This window comes from Coptis chinensis, chromosome 9, assembly GCF_015680905.1.
Source record: "Coptis chinensis isolate HL-2020 chromosome 9, ASM1568090v1, whole genome shotgun sequence".
NCBI lineage: Eukaryota > Viridiplantae > Streptophyta > Magnoliopsida > Ranunculales > Ranunculaceae > Coptis > Coptis chinensis.
In genome coordinates, this window is record NC_141464.1 from 41,156,768 (window position 1) to 41,175,390 (window position 18,623).

Genomic DNA, 18,623 nt, shown 5'->3' on the forward strand with positions numbered 1-18,623 from the left:
TGCACATCCTATACCGGCTGAGTCCTCTATTATAGATCCATCTGTATTGAGCTTTACAATATCCTGGTCAGGCTTTACCCACATACATTCAATATTTTCCTTCAGTCTCATCTCAACTTTCAACCCCAATCTTTCAATAATTAAGAGCTTTGGTTAGAGCCGAATTACTGATTGTATTCAGTGTGGCTTGTAAATTGAATTTGAGATCTCTGAGTAATCGCTCCTTCAACACATTAGGTGGACATCTAGCATTACTAAATCTCTTGTTATTTCTTTCACTTCATATATAGTTAATTGTTGAGCATACATACACTTTGTAGACTTCTGTTGCCTCATTCTTCTTTCGGCATAATTTTAGTATACTAGACCACTCTATGTTAAAGTTTGTTTCATCAGTCACTATACCAATGGTATTCTTGATGCCCTTCCAAACTTCTTTGGAGTATACACACTGGAAAAATAAGTGTTTAGTATTCACCCTCTCCTGGTTACAAAGGCAACATAAGGAATGATTCAGTACCTTCTTCTTTATCAAGCGATCCTGTGTTGGCAAGCTCCCAGAGAAAATTTGCCAGCATGAGAATGAATGTCTAGGGGTTACCCATTTACCCCATGCCAATCTGCCCCAAGACACCTTTGCAGCTATTTTCTTTAATGCCCTATAAGCTAAACTTGAAGTAAACCTCCCTGTCGGATTTGGTGTCCACAAGATCCTAGCTTATCTATGTGACTATTAATGGGTGTATCCATTATAGCCTTCTTTATCTTTGCATCTGAAAGTAGTTCAACTAAATGGTTCCACTTCCCATTTGTGATAAGAACATCCACTTTAGAATCGATTGGAAATTACCATGCCATAGTAGCTGCCTGATTCCGCAACAAAGCACCATCTATACACCACGGGTCATGCCATAAGAATGTATCTTTTCTCATAGTAATTCCCACCCTTGTATATTTTGCTGCAAGCTTCCTTGTCTTCAAAACATGTCTCCAAACCCATGAACAATCTGTTGGGATTTGCATAGTCCAAAAATATTTATTCTTGATCTGTTGCTGCCAAATCCAGTACACCCACATATTATCCTCCTTAGAAGCCACCTTGAACACAAGACCACAGTAAGAGGCCTTATTCCTCCTGTATAAATCAGTAACACCTAGTGCTCCCTCACCCTTTGATAGCCAAATAGTACTCAGACTAGCTTGATGAATTTTTTTTCTCCATAGAAGGAACACTCCATAGAAATCTAGCACAAATTTTTGACACTTGATCAAGAACAGTCTTGGGAATAATAAAAGTCCGAGACCAATAAACATGAAAAGAACTCAATACAAAGTGTATGAGTTGAAGTCTCCTAGCATGAGATAGAGACCTTGCATTCCAACTAGTTATCTTGTTAGAAACTTTTTTTCTACTAAAGGCTGACATTCATGAATACCTAATCTCGATGCAATCAGAGGGACACCAGGATAAGTAATAGGGGGATAGACTAGTTCAATACCAATCAATTCTGCCAAAGCTTCTGCATCATCTTCTGATAGGCCACCCACCAGAATAGTGGTCTTGGATTTATTCATTGCAAGGCCTGTTGCTTCAGAGAAATGTTTTAGAACTTCCATGATAGCAAGGACCGAATCAGTTTGTGCCCTTGCAAATACTAGAATATCGTCTACAAAGCACAAATGTGAGATTTGCACTTTCTTGCATTGGGGATGCATTCTGATCTTCTTAGGCTCAATACCCTCTTTCAATAAATAGCTCAACACTTCCATGATCAAAACAAACATATAGGGTGAGAGGGAGTCACCTTGCCTGAGCCCCCTCCTTCCTAAAAAGAATCCTTAAACTGTGCCATTTATCAAAACTGAATAACTTGGTGATGATATACATACCTCTATCCACTGAATCATCAATTTTGAGAGAAACTGAAATCTTTTCATCATGCACACTATAGCCCTCCAACTCACCATGTCATATGCCTTCTTAAGATCAACTTTAACAAAGCATCTTGGTGAAATCGTATGCCTACTATAGTTCCTCAACAATTCATGAGAAAGCAACAAATTGTCCTGAATGCTTCTTCCTGGAATGAATGTTGTTTGACAAGGGTCAATTCTCTCTTCAATAAAAGGTTTTAATCTATTAGTAATACACCTATAAATGATATTGCAGCAAGCAATATGCCTATATTCCTCCACCTTGCTTGGATTATGAACTTTCGGAATAAGGTACAAAAGAGTAGCATTCACCCCTCTTGGTAACTTGTTAGTCACAAAAGAATTACTAATGGCATTAGTAAAATCTGCTCCTATCATACTTCAACAATGCTTAAAGAAAAAGGCAGTGAAGCCATCGAGTCCAGGTGACTTGCTATCTCCCATACTGAATAGAGCCATTTTAATCTCAGCTTCAGTAACTTCTTGCTCTAAAGTCACTGCTATGTCAGTAGTGATTACATTTCTCACGTGTAGTTCCTCAAAGAAACTATTATCCACTTGTAACTCTGCTTCAGTGCCGATCATGCTTTTAAAAAACCCTAAAAATTCATTAACAACTTCTGCATGAGTACTCAATTTATCCCCTCTCTAGTTTGTAATGGACCATATGGAATTTCTACTCTTTCTTTCCTTGATGGAGTTGTGAAAATATGTCGTACCTCTGTCTCCCATTGTATACCAGTCACAATTCGATTTTTGCTTCAGTTCTTGTTCTTCAGCTCTTGCTAGTATACCATACATCTTCATGGCTTCCCTTTCCTGCCTTGCTAAATTAGAATCAAGAGGATTTGCTTGAATCAACTGTTGTAGTGTGTAAACAGTTCCACTCTAGCTTTGTCCACCCTTGCAGAAATATTCATATAGTACTTCTTGGACCATCCCTTGAGCTTCGCCTTAAGTATCTTGAGTTTTTCCATAAGCACATACATAGGATTTGAATAAACTCTCTGATTCCACACTTCAATAAGTAGATCATTGAATTCAGGATGGTGCACCCATGAATTAAAGAATCTAAAAGGTCCTGCTTTCTTTGAGTAGTCCCTCTTATTCATGACACCTGAATAGGGCAGTGATCAGATATTCCATGAGGTAGGAATTCTGCCTCGGTTGCAGAAAAGGATGACATCCATACGCTATTTGTTAGACATCTATCAATCTTCGACATGATTCTCTTATTACCATCAGAATTATTAGACCATGTGTAAAAGAAGCCTGAGGCTTTCAAATCGGACAATCCTACACAATGTAGACAATTTGCAAAGTCTACTATCTCCCTTGGATGTACCATATCACATCCAATCCTCTCATTAGAGTGAAGCTCATTGTTAAAATCCCCAATAACCAACCAAGCATTACTATTGGTATTAGGGAAGTTAACTATATCATTCCAAAGAGTAAGTCTATCAAAACTAGCATTACTAGCATACACCACTATCATCATATAAATCATCGAAGTAGGTAGGTAAGTTAACTTACAGTGGATAAATTGATCACTTTCTTTTAGTTTCTGAATAGCAAACAGAGATGGTTCCCAACAGATCCAGATTCTTCCACTAGTACACTTGTTATAATTTTCCAAAAAGTTCCAACCCGGACAACAAATATTCCTTATTTTGTCAAAATTCTCATTCTTAACTTTAGTTTCTAGCAATGCAAAAATACCCAAATGCTTACTGACTCTAACTTTGCTCACTTCCGCAGCCTTGTGGAGGTCATTAATACCCCGCACATTCCATACACACAATAGATCCATCTAATGTTTGGATTTAGACCCCCAAGGGACCCCTTGGGTCTCCCCCTACGCTTCTTGGTGGTCTCAATCCAACCAAAATCTTGGTCTAGTATCTCTTGATGTGACATGGTCTTGATTTTCAGTATACCCCTTGGTGGAGTAACTTCTGCAACAACTACCAAGCCCTCTTCAACACCTTGATCATCTGAGAAGTGATCAACTTCACTGACAGTACCTGATTCATCTGCGGTATCAAAGTCCTCACCAATGAGGCTATGGTTGTCCTTGTCTTGAATGTGCTTCCTACCCTGAAGATCCTCAACAATTGACTCAATCAGTACATGGACTGAAACCTCGTTAGTAATGGTGCCAGACTGTGGTTGATACACCACTATAAGGCCTTGTTCAGTTATTACTACTGGGTGATCTTGTTCGGTTGTTGAGTCTTTAATCACTATAGTATTCTCCCAGATAGATCCAATGCCATTGGTAGGTGCGTCTTTAAACAGTTCAATCTCCAAACATGGAGATGTTGTTGTAGTCTCCACACCAATCTCATTTCTAAGAGTGTTTGTTTGTCCTGTTTTAAAGTTTGGAACATTAACGTTTGTCGCTGCAATTGAGTTCACCACTGGCACTCTCTGCCTCCACACCTATTACTTGTTCTTGTTGCACTTGGTGTCAGAGTGTCCAAAAGTCTTACACTTGCTGCACACGAATGGTATCCATGGGTATTCCACTCCCACATGCATTAACTATGATGCCATTTTTTAGCTTGAAATCCAATGAGATAGGAAAAGTGCAGTCGATATCCACCGCAATACATATCCTTGCATAGTTTAGTCTTGTTCTGTTTTTTGTTGCTTCATCCACACAAATTGGGTTACCAATCATACTAGCTGTAAACCCCATACCAGATTTAGTCCACATCTGTTTTGACAAGTCCATTTTCACCCATATAGGGACTGTTCTAGCTCCTTTCCTTCGTGTTTCGATATAACAAATACTCTGCCAGCAACAAATATTGGTCCTTTCTCAATGACCATCCGCCGATCCTCATCACATCCAAACTTGAAGTAAAAGAAGTCCTTATCAGCTAACATTTCAAAGTTACCCTTTGTTGTATGCAGATAAAAGAAAACAATAGAAGACAAGGACAGAATAACAGGTAATAACCAAGGCGCGGATTAGGCTGTCCTTAAGGAAAGATTTCGCCCCTTCCAATGGTGCGAAAGGCAACAAGGCGTCTTCCTCACAGATTCAATGGTTAACAGCGATCGACTTTGCACTAGAAACGGACTACCCTCTAGAACGAAAATATAACTCTCTCTCGGCGGTGAAGAAGAAGAGCGAGAAGAAGATTGAAGCAATAATAGACTTATCTCCACGAAGTTACGTTTTACCTGGTGTGGAGGCAAAGAAGACAACTTCAACTTCGTCTCTTTACTCTCAGAATCGGTTCATCCCTATAGACACACACTTCTGTGTTTATATAGAGGTTTCAAGGAATCCAAACATGAGAATGACTCCTCAATTCGGTCTCCCCAAAACAAATATGAGACGAGTCCAACTCGCGATCAAGACTCCAAAGAAAAACTTGTTCAAAAAAAAAAAAAGTTTAGGCAATTGGTAATCCACTACCCACTAGACAACCAGCCCAAGCCCAAGCCCACGACCGCGACCGCACCGCGCGACTTCGACTTCGGTTTGGTGCGGGGCGGCCGCTAGCGCGTGTGGCTTTGGGTGAGTCCTCCCTCCTAACACAAAAGCCTTTGTACCCTAAGGGCACGCCTTTTATGTTAGAGGTTCACCTCATATACCTCACTACCTAGTGGTGGTTCACCAATGTGGGACTAAACAACACACAAGTATTTGAAATACACATGAAGATTCCAACAATCCCCACTATTTTCAAAATACTTATAGTCCCCCACTATTTTGGAATAGGATATTACAAAAGAAATGGGTTAACGAAATGCCGAGAGAATCGAAAAACAATGCATAAGATATTTGGTGCTTTTCGGGCTGAACCGACCATAGGGTAACATGTCTTATAATACGTGAAAGTGGTGGATTAAAAAATTTTTTGAACCAACATTCCTTTGTAGTAAAATAGAGGACATGCACCCACATTGCTCCTTCATTATATGCCCTGTTTCAAGGTGTTTGGCTTTTTGGCCCTTTTGCGCGCTTCCTCGTGTTATGTGAATGCTCTAGAGTATTTGCTGAATACTCATAAGAACCGACCCAGTTCTACATTCACGTGGTGGATATCCATCAAGTGTACATAGCGGTTAAAATACACTATCTCATAAAAATAATGGACTATGGATTCCATTAAGAGTAAAATAACTCATCCTTTTTCTCATTTCTATTCAAGTTATACAAAGTATACAATAATGCTATCTAGTCATAGGGGACGCGTCTCAAATAAAGACAATTAGCATACCAGGCGGCAGGTGACTTGTTTTTCCCTTTGAACCTACTTCATGGGATCTCCAATCACATAGGTGGGTTCTTGGCCGCTGTCGCCCTCTATCTAAGGCAAAAGTCCCATCCCCTCGACGTATCAACCACTTGTCTCCCCGTTAAGTGGCTTTGTCGAGGATCGGCCAAATTTAACTCGACCTCACATAATCTAGAGCCACAACTCCAGATTCCAAAGAAATTGCTTTATAGACTGTAGTCTCGCATCGAATATGCCTCGCTTTTCCCATTATACAATTTGCTCTTTGCCTTTGCTATTGCGGCCCCGACAAATACAATGCATAGGTACAATTTGAGAGGCGGTTTTGTACCAATAGGAAGATCTGCCAAGAGGTTTCTAAGCCACTCACCTTTCAAGACTTGCTTTATCTAAAGCAATAAGCTCTCGGACTCCATGGTTGAACGAGCTATCAAGGTCTGCTTAGAAGATTTCCAAGCGACTGCACCTCCACCTAGGGTGAAAATATAACCACTAGTGGACTTGATATCATGAGAATCAGATATCCAGTTTGCATCACAATAACCCTCTATCACAGGTGGAGTTTGTCTAAACCTTATGCCGTAATTCATTGTTCCTCTCAAGTACTTGGCTAATCTCTCTAACGCACTCCAATGTTCCTGACTAGGACAATGAGTGTATCTGCTTAGCCTGCTAACTGCATAAGCAATGTCAGGTCTAGTGCAATTCATCAAGTACATGAGACTACCAATAATTTGGGCATATCTAGACTGAAGTACACCATGTTGAGCATTTTTCTGAAGTTCACTATTTGCCTCATAAGGTGTCGACACAGGCTTACTATCATAAAAGTTAAACTTCTTCAAAAACTTCTCAACATAATGCTCTTGTGAAAGCGTATAGCCATCATTTCTGATGATTTTGATTCCAAGAATCACATCAGCTTCTCCCAAATCCTTCATTTCAAATTGGGAGGATAAAAACATCTTGGTGTTTCTCACAACATCAAGGCTAGGACTCATGATTAACATGTCATCCACATATAGACAGATAATCACATATGAATTCACATCAAAAGATTTGAAGTAAATACATTTATCAGCATCATTTATGTGATATCCATTAGACATCATGACATTAATGTCAAACTTTTCATGCCATTGTTTTGGCTTGTTTCAACCCATATAAAGACTTAACTAACTTGCATACCTTATGCTCATTCCCGGTACTATCGCATTCTCAGTGCGTCATATATATTTCTTCATCAAGATCACCATTCAAAAATGCAGTTTTTACATCCATTTGATGAATAAATAAATTATGAATAGAAGCTAGAGCCATTAGAACTCTTATAGAAGAAATCCTAGTTACAGGAGCATAAGTATCAAAATAGTCAATGCCTTTTTTCTGGGAGAATCCCTTGACTACAAGTCTAGCCTTGTATTTCTCAATGGAACCATCTAGTTTCAATTTCTTTTTGAAGGTCCACTTGTAACGTATAGGTTTTGCCCCAGGAGGTAGATCAACTATCTCCCATGTGTGATTAGCTATAATCGAATCTAGTTCTGAGTGTATAGCATCCTTCCAGAAAGGAGCATCTCGAGAATTGATTGCCTCATTATACGTCACAGGATCATCATCAAGAAGAAATGTGTAAAAGTCATCACCAAAATTGGTGGATTTCCTGTCTCTTTTACTCTTCCGAATTTCTTGTTCAGAAATTTCAGGATCTGTTGATTGTTGTTCACTAGGAGCTACCAACCTCTCAATGCCAATTTTCAAAGGAAACAAATTCTCAAAGAAATCAGTATTTTTACTCTCTATAATAGTGTTAGCATCGACAAGGTTATTATCAGATTTTACTACTAAAAATCTATATGCAGCACTATTATGAGCATAACCAATGAACATACAATCAACAGTTCTAGGTCCCAATTTTCTCTTTTTAGGTTCGTTCACAAGAACCTTAGCAAGACACCCCCACATTTTTAAATATGTCAGGTTAGGTACATGACCTTTCCATAACTCATATGGTGTCTTATTCCCTGTTTTCTTGTTGGATATCCTATTCTGTATATGGCAAGCAGATAGGATTGCTTCCCCCCACAAGTTCAGGGAAGCTCCAGAACTTACAAGCATAGCATTCATCATCTCTTTTAAGTGTTCTCGTTTTTCCGTTCGCTACTCCATTTGACTCGAGAGTATGGTGGAGTAGTCTCATGAATAATTCCACTCTTGTCACAAAAGTCCCGGAAGGGGTTAGACTCATATTCTCCACCCCTATCGGAATCAAGTCTCTTAATCTTACAGCTTAAAATTTGGTTTTCAACTTCACTTTGTACTTGAGAAACATCTCACCTGCCTCATGCTTGTGTCTAAGTAAATATACCATGGTGTACCTAGATAAGTCATCTATGAATGTAATATAATAAAACTTCCCCCTCTAGACATGGTACTTCCTCAATTCACCCAAACTCCATGAATAAGAGTTAGTAATTCAGGTTTATCTCTAGACACAGCTTCTACAGGGGTTTCTTCGTGGGCTTTAGTCTCGGACATATCTCACATTTATCATTAGAAAAATCAGAAATATTAGACAATAAACCACATGCTTTCATCCTTTTCATATAATGAACATTCACATGTCCTAGTCTACCATGCCATATATTAAAAGAGTCAAAGCAAGTAAGCGTATTCATTCATTCTTATTAATAATAATGTTGTCAAGTACATTCAACATGAAAAGACCACTATTATTACAATAACCTTTACCAACAAAACCCTCATTTTTGTCGTAACAAACTTGTCACTCTCAAAAAGTCACCTTGATGCCACTTTTACCCAAAAGAAGACATTGTAAATCGAGATTCTCGACGAATCTCGGGAACATGAAGAATATTACTAAGTGAAAGGGTTTTCCCCGGTTAACCCGAGGAAGAACCTTGCCCTTCCCTCAACAGAACGCGGACCTAGAGTCACCCATATAGACCTTTTCATCTTTCACTAGTATGTAGTCCGAGAAGGCTTCAACATCACCACGGGGGCGTGGCGGGTGGCACCGAAATCTAGTACCCGGTTCCTCTTCCCGGTGGCTATGAACACTTGTGACACGACAAAGAAGAAACAATATCATCTCCCTCAACTAGATTAGCATTGGGAGGATCATCGGTGTCTTTCTTGTGTCCGCGCCGAAAAGCCCTATGTCGGGTTTACCACAAACATAACAATTTCCATTGCCGATTACCACTCCTTTTAAAAAGAAGTGCCTTTGACCTTGAAATTCTTATTTTTGTTGGACTTCCGCTTCTTAGAGGTTTTGTTAGATTTGTTGGGATTACCTTCAACGATATTGGCTTTAGAATGAAATTCCTTAGACAACACCTCATCCCCGAAGTCTTGTTCTTTTCCTCTATGTGAATGTGAATGATCACATCCTCAAGAGTCATCCGTTACGCTTTATGCTTCATACTATTTTTATAGTGTTTCCAAGACTTCGGGGAGTTTCTCAATCAAACATCCAAAGAACAAAAGGATTTGGGTAAATTAATACCCTCGGTTTTCAAATCAATAATCGAAGACATGAAAATCATGGATTTGAGGCGTTACATCTCTATCCTCTCTCATATGGAACTTTAGAAAATTCCCAATAGCATATTTCGAAAGTACCAAAGATCCTCCTCTATTATGTATTTCTTGTTCAAACTCTCCCATATATCATGTGCATTCTTATTTGAACAATAAATATCAAAAATCTCATTGGACAAGGTACTCAAAAATAGCATGACGACATACCTTATTCCCATTGAGCCAAGCGGCTTGATTTCTTTCGAAATCATTAGAACCCTCCACGGGTCTTTGTATCGATGAGATACTTTGCATAGTTAAAAGTACATCTAGGGCTGTGAACACCCTTTCTCTCCATCTCTTGAAGTGTGAACCGTTGAAGGATTCAATCTTTGACACATTAGGTAAATTGCGAGCATTCAGTAGAGGTGCTAGGATCTCTCATAGACGAAGTTACTTCCATCTCTTAAGATTTGTTGTATGCAGATAAAAGAAGAAAACAAGGACAGAATAACAAAGGCGCCACTAGACAACCAGCCCAAGCCCATGACGCGACTTGGTTCGGTGCGGGGCGGGCGCGCACGCGTTGTTTTGGGTGAGTCCTCCCTCCTAACACAAAAGCCTTTGTACCCTAAGGGCACGCCCTTATGTTAGAGGTTCACCTCATATACCTCACTACCTAGTGGTGGTTCACCAATGTGGGACTAAACAACACACAAGTATTTGAAATACACATGAAGATTCCAACACCCTTAACTTTCCATTGTTTCTCAAGGATACTTTTAACTATAGGATAGGGAAGCCCACGTTCAATAAAGTATCCAACTAGATAGTTATTCCATATATCATTTCCTTATTCAAGGATTGCAGATGGCACATCCGCAACACCATTAGTAACTTCAACGATCTAAATTATGACTAAAAGATGAATCTTTACTCTGCTTAAAAAGTTCACTCCATGATTTCTGAGAAGAAACCCCAACAGAACGTACCTGCAGATCTGGAACAGGTTGAGCAACTTGGAATCATGGTCTCAACTACCATAGTAATTCCATCCACTTCCAGTCAACGGTGGTAGGCCACCCGATTCCTTAGTCAAAGATACCAGGAGAGGCAAAGTTTCTCACCTTTCCTCCAAGAGGCCGAGGTTTGAACCCGAAAAGGGAAAAAAACGATAGGGAAAAGTCTAATGTACCTCTCTAAAAGTCGCTCTCTAAGTTGCTCTCTTCTACATGGTATCTCTAAGTTGCTTTCTTCTACATAGTATAATTCTGTTTAGGTGAGTATTATAGATTTCAAATTATCTTCAAAATTAGTTTACAAGAAGTCAGGTCAGTGTGCTTTGGGCTGAATGATACAATCTTTGCTGGCAAATGATATCCAGTCTTAACTTGCCTCAATAAAAATTGGACATGTCCTATCCACGTCTTCGTGTGCAGCATCAACTATCCAATAGAAATCGTGTGAGATGAAGATGTCGCAAGCCTTTCAATTCATCCCTTATGATAACTCCGGTCATCAGAATCATATATCCGCTGAACCTCATTCTTTTTGCACCAAATGCGCCATATCTTCAAGTTCGAATTGACCTCTCTGAGACTCCTCGCCTTTCTGAAACATCAACTCAATCTGTTCAAGAGACTTCCCCTTCGTTTCTGGAACAAATATATGAACAAATGCAATCGATAGAGCTGCAAGCACAGCAAAGATGAAGAAAGTTCCAGCCATAGTAAAAGCACGGCATGCGGAAAGGAAGGACATGGAAATCAAACCACTTCCTAATCTGTTAACTACTGCACCAAGTGCTGCTGCCTGAGCCCGCACTTTCAAAGGGAAGATTTCTGATGTCACAACCCAGCAAATTGGGCCCATTCCAACTGAAAAGAAACCAACATTCCCACATACAAACAGGATAGCCAATGCAATCCCTACTTGTTCCTTGGCTAACAAAGAAAGATTCACGACTAACCCAAACGTGCAAATGGTCATCCCAACGGTGCTCACGTACAGCAGTGGTTTTCTCCCAGCGCGATCAATGAGAACAATAGCAAAGAGGATAAATATGGTCTTTGAGAATCCAACTGCAACAGTTGCAGCAAGAAGCTTAGTTTTATCCTCTATTCCAGCTTCTTGGAAAATTTTGGGGCTGTAATATACACAACTGTCAGTGCCCGTGATCTGTTGGAAAAATTGGATTCCAATTCCAGTTACCAGCATGCTCCTAAGTGCAGGAGAAGGAGACAGTAATTCACGCCACACCGCTTTCTCCTCATACTTGTTTTTACCGTTAGGATCACCTGCTGCTGCCTGTATATCAGCCAGTCTTTCTTCTATTTCTCCTTGATTCTCGTTTGTCTTCATCAGCACTAGTCTTGCTTCTTCAATCCGGTTCTGCATAACTAGCCACCTTGGGGACTCTGGGATGACACACAGGGAAAGCATAATAAACACAGAGGGGAGGATCCCGACACCAAGCATTATTCTCCAATTTATATGTACTGACAAACCGGAAAATGCATAATTTGAGACATAACCAAGAAGTATTCCTACATTTACAAATATCTCAGGGTAGGAAGTAAGAGATCCTCTAGAGACAGCGGGTGATATCTCAGCAATGTAAACAGGGGCAATCATGACACCGAAGCCTATCCCAATCCCAGCCAAGAGTCTACCTACCAGCAACACATTAAAAGATGGAGCAAAAGACATAACAGCAGCGCCTGACTGAAAAACAATGGCAGCAAAACCCATCGTCCATTTTCTACCAATGGCATCGGAGGCCTTTCCACCAGCTAAACTACCAAAAAGAGAAATGATGCTCAAACATCCGACAAGAACTTCTTCTTGTACCTCTGTTAAGTTCAGATCCTCTTGAATGTACAGGATTGCACCACTCATAACACCGACATCTGCATATTGGAAAGCACAAACTTCAGGCGTAAGATTACAGAAATTCAAGGTAACAAATTCAATTGAATGGAGATGCTGGCAGAGAAGAACATTAATAATCCATTTCACAAGTCTATATTTGTCAGATAAACGGGTATTGCTATTAATATTTTAAAAAACAAAGTAAGATAGGCCTACACTGAATTTGATCGGTCAATACTAGGAATTTGTACAAACTTCAGTCAATAGACAGCGAGGGAAAAGTGTCACAAGAGGATTTGAAGAAATTTTCCTCCATTATAGGCTTTCTTTCCTTTAGTGGAGTTTCTGCCAAAACACAAAACCCTCATTCAGAAAGATGTAGTGGCCGCAAAAACTCAATGAATTCCCCTCACTATGTTATGCAAATGGAGCATCTGCCATGAAGCAATGAGAACCCTCAGAACAACATTTTTAACATGACCAACTTAACCTATTGTTTCAATCTGTAGGAGCATTTGGCCACCAAGAATTTACTTCCAGACTAGCGTTCCATCTTAAATAAAGATGTCCGCAAATAAGTTAATTTGATTATGTTTCATGCTTTATATAGTAGAATTTGTCGAAGTTGAAATCTGGTGAACCTATAGAAAGATGGATAATTAAAATAAGCTCAACTACAACCAAATTAGCTAGACAATGCCGTCCTGCGTGCATACAAGTCTCCTAGAACATTACATTGAGATTACAAAAGAATCATAAATTTTATTGATATGGGTTTCAACAAACTAGAATATTGCATCCTCATTGCCGAATACAGTCCAATCATGAACATACACATTTACGCAAACATCAACAGATGAAAGGGTAGGCGACCATATGTATGTAGTTACATTTATTTGATGAAAAAATGAACACAAACTGTTTCATAAAGCAACAAATGACTGATTAATCATTTTTAATTATATATATGACAATTAGCAAATAACAATGTCGAACTATTCCTCAATACCTTAAAAAGTGCGCTAACAAAGGAAACGCGCGAAAACGATAAATAAATAAAAAAGAATATAATTACCATAACCAATGAGGACCATGTTCAAAGAAGCAAAGATGGCACATGCAATGACAAATCTCTTAGTGCTGTTGTTGATATTACTGCTCTTGTGGTTATGTACTTGTTCTTCTTCTTCTTCTGTAATCTCTGCATCCATTCTCCTATATCTATTAATCTTCCCCATTGTAATGGTAGATAATCCCCCATCTCCATTACTATTTTCTTGAATTCCCATTTCTCCGTTTCTCTCTATTTTATCAAGAAAGAAAGAAAAAATGAAACACGGAAATATGTTTTTTCAATTCTTGTTGGACTTCTTAACTTATCTCATTTAAAACAGGTTTGCCAATTTAAAAAAAAAAAAAAATGCCATTGATCAAGAAAGCATATTCCTATAGAGACAAAGGCCGGAGTAGAAACTAAAAACAATAGAAGAACCAAAAGTCAGATTAAGGGTTATGTCCATTAATGGAGATGTAAACATGTGCCTATTTTTCTCGCCTTCTCTAGCTTGTTTGTGTTTTACGTTTTAAGAAGAATAATTCAGTTATTTTTTAGGTAGTAGTTGACAGGTATTCTTCTTAAAACTTTGGTTCCAAGTTTTTAGGGGGCTACTTTCTATTTTAAACTCATTGTCACAAATTTTGCCCTCATACTTTTTAAGTTGTGAAATGGATGGTCCGAATTTGGTTCCATTTCGATCTACGAAGTCACGCATAAATAAAATAAAACAAAATAAATTAGAATATGGGTGATCTTGGACATACCCAACAAGACATTCTCATACCCAATAACTAACATAAATTTTTGTCATACACTCATATCCCAAGAACTGCCTAAATCTAATAATATCTCCCATATATTTTTTTGGGGTATTTCCCATAAAGCAAAAGGATTAAAAAAAAACAAAATAACAACATGTCTATTTGTACCCTTTTATTAGTGAAAGTTTCTTTTCGCATTCTTCTTCATCCTTCTGTATTTTCTACACACAGTGAAAAACAAAAAAGGAAAAAAAAAATGACAAAACAAAAAGTCAATAGCAGCGGTGTAGTAGTATTACCCAATCATAATACTCCAAATAAAGAACTAGGATTATTATTACCACCTGCAAATCCCATAGTTCAACTCCAAACAAAATTTGAAGTCTTAGAATCCGGCTTCCGTGCATGGCTCGCTAAACAATCATTACTAGTCGAAGCACCAGAGTCAGTCAACGCGAGTCTGATCCAAAGCCGCTATTTGGTGGATTTATGGGCACTCTCACTTCGATGTTACGCCCGCATTTCCAACTCCTCCTCCCCGGTCGCTCTTAATCCTCAAGCCATGCCTTTACTTCAGCAAGCCAAGGTACATGCTACTTCTTTTGGTTAAAATCAACTAGTTCAGGTGAATTTTGAATATAATTGATGGGTTTGGGTTATTCAGGCTTTGAGTGGTGGACCGATGGTGCAAGCGCGTAATTTTGTTGTAATGACAGGTGTCAATGCGGGTATTTCTTGTGTTATGAAAAGAATCTGTGGCAAAGAGGATGTTCAGTAGGGCAGGGATCGGATCGGGTTCGGGTCGGATATGGCTATATCCGAATCCGAATCCGAATAATTTCACAGTATCCGAATCCGAATCCAAACCCGATTATATCCGAAATTTAATATCCGAATCCGACTAACCCGATCGGATAACACTAAAAATCCAAAAAAAACCTAAAAAGTATATCCGAATCCGAACCCGAACCCGACATACCCAAACCCGAATCCAACCCGAATACATAAACGGATATGAAAATCGACCCGAACCCGATATATTCGGTAATCAGGTCGGGTCGGATTCGGGTCTACCCGACCCGATTCCCTGCCCTAATGCTCAGTCCAAGTATGCTTACTTGGTAAAAAACCTTGACATTTGAAATTTACTAGTAAGAGTTAAATGACAAGTATTTGTGTGTTACCAACCGAATGATGCTAGACACTAGCCATGGTTAGATATATCGAAATGAATTGATTTTTGGTGGACATGATCTACATGGTAGGGGTATCTTCTCCACACAAAATAGAATCACTCAATGTGTAGGTCCTCTTTTGTGTAGATAAGTCATTTAGGTAGCCTCACTGATATAAAGTATGAGCTACTTTGTCTCCTGATCTCTTGACCCACTTATTAGAACATTTTTGTAGAGAAAAAAGACGTTTTCTCATTCTGGTGTGAAGGGCGCGACCCACGCTCCATTTACACCTGGATAAGGCACGACCCACACTCATGCCTTTGGTGACTTACAGACTCTTCAAGTCGACCAGCCAACTTTTTGTCCGGGTCGAGGGCTTAACTTCAGCTCCACCATATTTCAGCACGAATTTGCCTTTTCTCGGAAGTTTTCTGAAATAGTATAAATAGAGGTTTTTTCTGTAGAAACCTAACTTAACCAAAACCAAGAAAGAGAGAGATTATAATAGAGCAATTCTTTGTGAGTTAAGTGTTCATTATTTGTGAGTGAATTGAGAGATCTTATAATCTGTTACTCCGTACATCTAGTAAAGCTTGGAACTCGCAGTGTGGACGTAGGCGAATTGCCGAACCACGATATATCTCATCTTGTGGTTTGTTCTTCTTTTACATTAATTGTTTTACTTTAGATACTTGTTTATTTGATATTGAGAAATGTTGGGATATTGCTTGGAGGGTGTTGAAGTCTTGTCTAGTGTGTAGGATCGATCTTTGTGTAGGATTGATCTATTTATTGTGGGTAACGGTGTTTCTGCATTGTATTATTCACAACAATTGGTATCAGAGTGTAGGTTTACAACCTAGGATTTTGAGTTTAGTGCTCGAAATTTGTGTAGACAAGGTGTTCGATTAAATTATGAAGTGAAATTGTTTTTTGGGTTATTGTGTGTAACTTGAAAGATGGCTCCCAAGATGTCAAACACAAGGTTTAAAGTAGAGAAGTTTAATGGGAAGAATAACTTTGGGATTTGGCAAGTCCAAGTAAAAAGCATCCTCATCCAACAAGGTTTGCATAAGGCTTTAAAGGGGATTAAATCTAAGGTGGCGAGTATGAGTAATGATGATTGGGAAGAGTTCGATCTTCAAGCTTGTTCATCAATCCGGTTATGTCTTGCTAATGAGGTCATATATAGTGTGATGGAAAAAAATACCGCTGCCGGTATTTGGCTCAAACTAGAGTCTATGTATATGACCAAGAGCATGACGAACAAAATGTACCTTAAGAAGCATCTTTATCGGTACATGATGGTGGATGGTTCAACTATGCAAGAGCACATTAGTGAGTTCCGTCGACGCCTAGTGGATTATTTGAATGTGGGCATGAAGATGGATGATGAGGATCAAGCGGCATGTTTAATGTTCTCCTTGCCAGAAAGCTATGAGCATCTAATGACTACATTTATGAACAGAGAAGACGTTGATCTTGACGAAGTTCAGAATGCTCTTCTTTCTTATGAGTTGATGAAGAAGACACGTGTAGAGAATAGCATTGATGCAGGTCAGGGGCTAGTGGCAAGAGGAAGGTCATATGAAAAGGCTTCTACAAGTAATGAGAAGTCTAGGTCCAAGTCAAAGAAGCCTTTGACACATGTGAAGTGCTACAATTGCGATGAAAATGGATATCATGCAAGTAATTATCCTCACCCGAAGAAAGAGAACAAGAGAGATGGTAAGAATAAAGGTAAGGCAAAAATTGAGGCAAGTTATGCTTCAGGCTCTGAAGGGGATGAGTTCAGTCTCTGTGTGTCCACACAAGACTATATGACCGAAAGGTGGTTCTTGATTCCGGATGTTCCTATTATATGTGCCCGAATAGAAAGTGGTTTACTTCTTATGAGAGCATTGATGGTGGTTCCATTTTGATGGGTAATGACGTTGTTTGTAAGACGGTAGGAATTAGAACTATACGGGTCAAGATGTATGATGGTGTAGTGAGAACTTTAACCGATGTAAGACATGTTCCTGAACTAAAAAAAAGTCTTATTTCTCTTGGTACCTTGGATTCCAAAGGCCACAAGTTTGTGGGAGAAGTTGGAGTCCTAAATATTGTTAATGGCTCTTTAGTTATGAAGGGTCAAAAGCATGGAACCTTGTATACTCTAATAGGTAGTACGGTGATAGACGATGTAGCAGTGGGTGCATGTAATAATGATTCTGAGTGCACTAAGATATGGCATATGCGTTTAGGGTATATGAGTGAAAAGTGTCTGAGTTGTGCAAGCGAGGGTTCTTAAAGAATTTGAAGAAGCCAAGTATGGGGTTCTGTGAGCATTGCATCTATGGGAAGCAGTGCAAAGTCAAGTTCAAGTCAAGCAAGTACACGACAACATGCATTCTTGACTATGTGCATACGAATGTTTGGGAACCCTCCAGGGTGGCTTCAAAGGGAGGTAACCGCTATTATGTCTCATTCATTGATGATCATACTCGCTATGTGTGGGTGTATATGATGAAATCGAAAGATGAAGTGTTTGAGACATTTAAGAAGTGGAAGGCAAAGGTTGAGAATCACACAGATAGGAAGGTAAAGACATTACGGTCTGACAATGGTACTGAGTATACCTATGGACCTTTCTAAGAGTTTTGTGCGCAATAGGGAATTGCCAGACACTAGACAGTCAGGGGTATGCCACAGCATAATGGAATGGCAGAGAGGATGAATAGAACCTTACTTGAAAGAGCGAGATGTTTGTTGTCTAATGCCAGTCTAGGCAAAGAGTATTGGGCGATGCAGTGTCCATGGCGTGTTACCTGTACAATAGGTCACCAGTACTAGCTATAGATTGCAGGACACCTTATGAGGTGTGGTCAGGTAACCAAGCTGATTATAGTATTTTGCGAGTGTTTGGATCGACAGTTTACTACCATGTGAGGGAAAGCAAGCTAGATCCTAAAGCTAAGAAGGTTATATTCTTAGGCTTCGCAAATGGGGTAAAGGGATACAGATTGTGGTGTCTAGA

At 39.3% G+C, this 18,623-nt stretch overlaps 3 protein-coding genes across 3 annotated transcripts; all 3 read right to left on the reverse strand.

Moving 5' to 3' along the window:
• Window positions 1-846: 846 nt before the first annotated feature.
• On the reverse strand, window positions 847-1,770 carry LOC147476030 (uncharacterized). The gene is made up of 2 exons (XM_086585611.1): window positions 1,437-1,770; window positions 847-1,244 (listed from the first exon to the last, which is right to left on the reverse strand). Exons 1-2 carry the CDS (start codon window positions 1,768-1,770, stop codon window positions 847-849), a joined length of 732 nt encoding a protein of 243 aa, XP_086441737.1.
• A 546-nt stretch (window positions 1,771-2,316) lies between these two features.
• On the reverse strand, window positions 2,317-4,675 carry LOC147476031 (uncharacterized). The gene is made up of 6 exons (XM_086585612.1): window positions 4,444-4,675; window positions 3,718-4,307; window positions 3,053-3,502; window positions 2,838-2,942; window positions 2,655-2,796; window positions 2,317-2,534 (listed from the first exon to the last, which is right to left on the reverse strand). The coding sequence occupies exons 1-6, from the start codon at window positions 4,673-4,675 to the stop codon at window positions 2,317-2,319; spliced, it is 1,737 nt and encodes a 578-aa protein (XP_086441738.1).
• Window positions 4,676-11,003: 6,328 nt separating this feature from the next.
• On the reverse strand, window positions 11,004-13,897 carry LOC147476032 (putative polyol transporter 4). Its single transcript, XM_086583352.1, has 2 exons — window positions 13,684-13,897; window positions 11,004-12,646 (listed from the first exon to the last, which is right to left on the reverse strand). The coding sequence occupies exons 1-2, from the start codon at window positions 13,895-13,897 to the stop codon at window positions 11,280-11,282; spliced, it is 1,581 nt and encodes a 526-aa protein (XP_086439478.1). The 3' UTR covers window positions 11,004-11,279.
• Window positions 13,898-18,623: the final 4,726 nt, after the last annotated feature.

What these genes read in the sequence shown, in the direction of transcription:
- LOC147476030 (XM_086585611.1), bottom strand. Translation starts at nt 1,770, where the DNA reads ATGGAAGTGTTGAGCTATTTATTGAAAGAGGGTATTGAGCCTAAGAAG. An exon ending in TCTGATTGCATCGAGATTAG is followed by an intron (nt 1,245 to 1,436) that starts GTATTCATGAAT and finishes AATTTGTGCTAG; the next exon opens with ATTTCTATGGAGTGTTCCTT.
- LOC147476031 (XM_086585612.1), bottom strand. Translation starts at nt 4,675, where the DNA reads ATGGACTTGTCAAAACAGATGTGGACTAAATCTGGTATGGGGTTTACA. An exon ending in CTGATCACTGCCCTATTCAG is followed by an intron (nt 2,943 to 3,052) that starts GTGTCATGAATA and finishes GTGTGGAATCAG; the next exon opens with AGAGTTTATTCAAATCCTAT. An exon ending in GTATACAATGGGAGACAGAG is followed by an intron (nt 2,535 to 2,654) that starts GTACGACATATT and finishes ATGAATTTTTAG; the next exon opens with GGTTTTTTAAAAGCATGATC.
- LOC147476032 (XM_086583352.1), bottom strand. Translation starts at nt 13,897, where the DNA reads ATGGGAATTCAAGAAAATAGTAATGGAGATGGGGGATTATCTACCATT. An exon ending in CATGGTCCTCATTGGTTATG is followed by an intron (nt 12,647 to 13,683) that starts GTAATTATATTC and finishes TCCAATATGCAG; the next exon opens with ATGTCGGTGTTATGAGTGGT.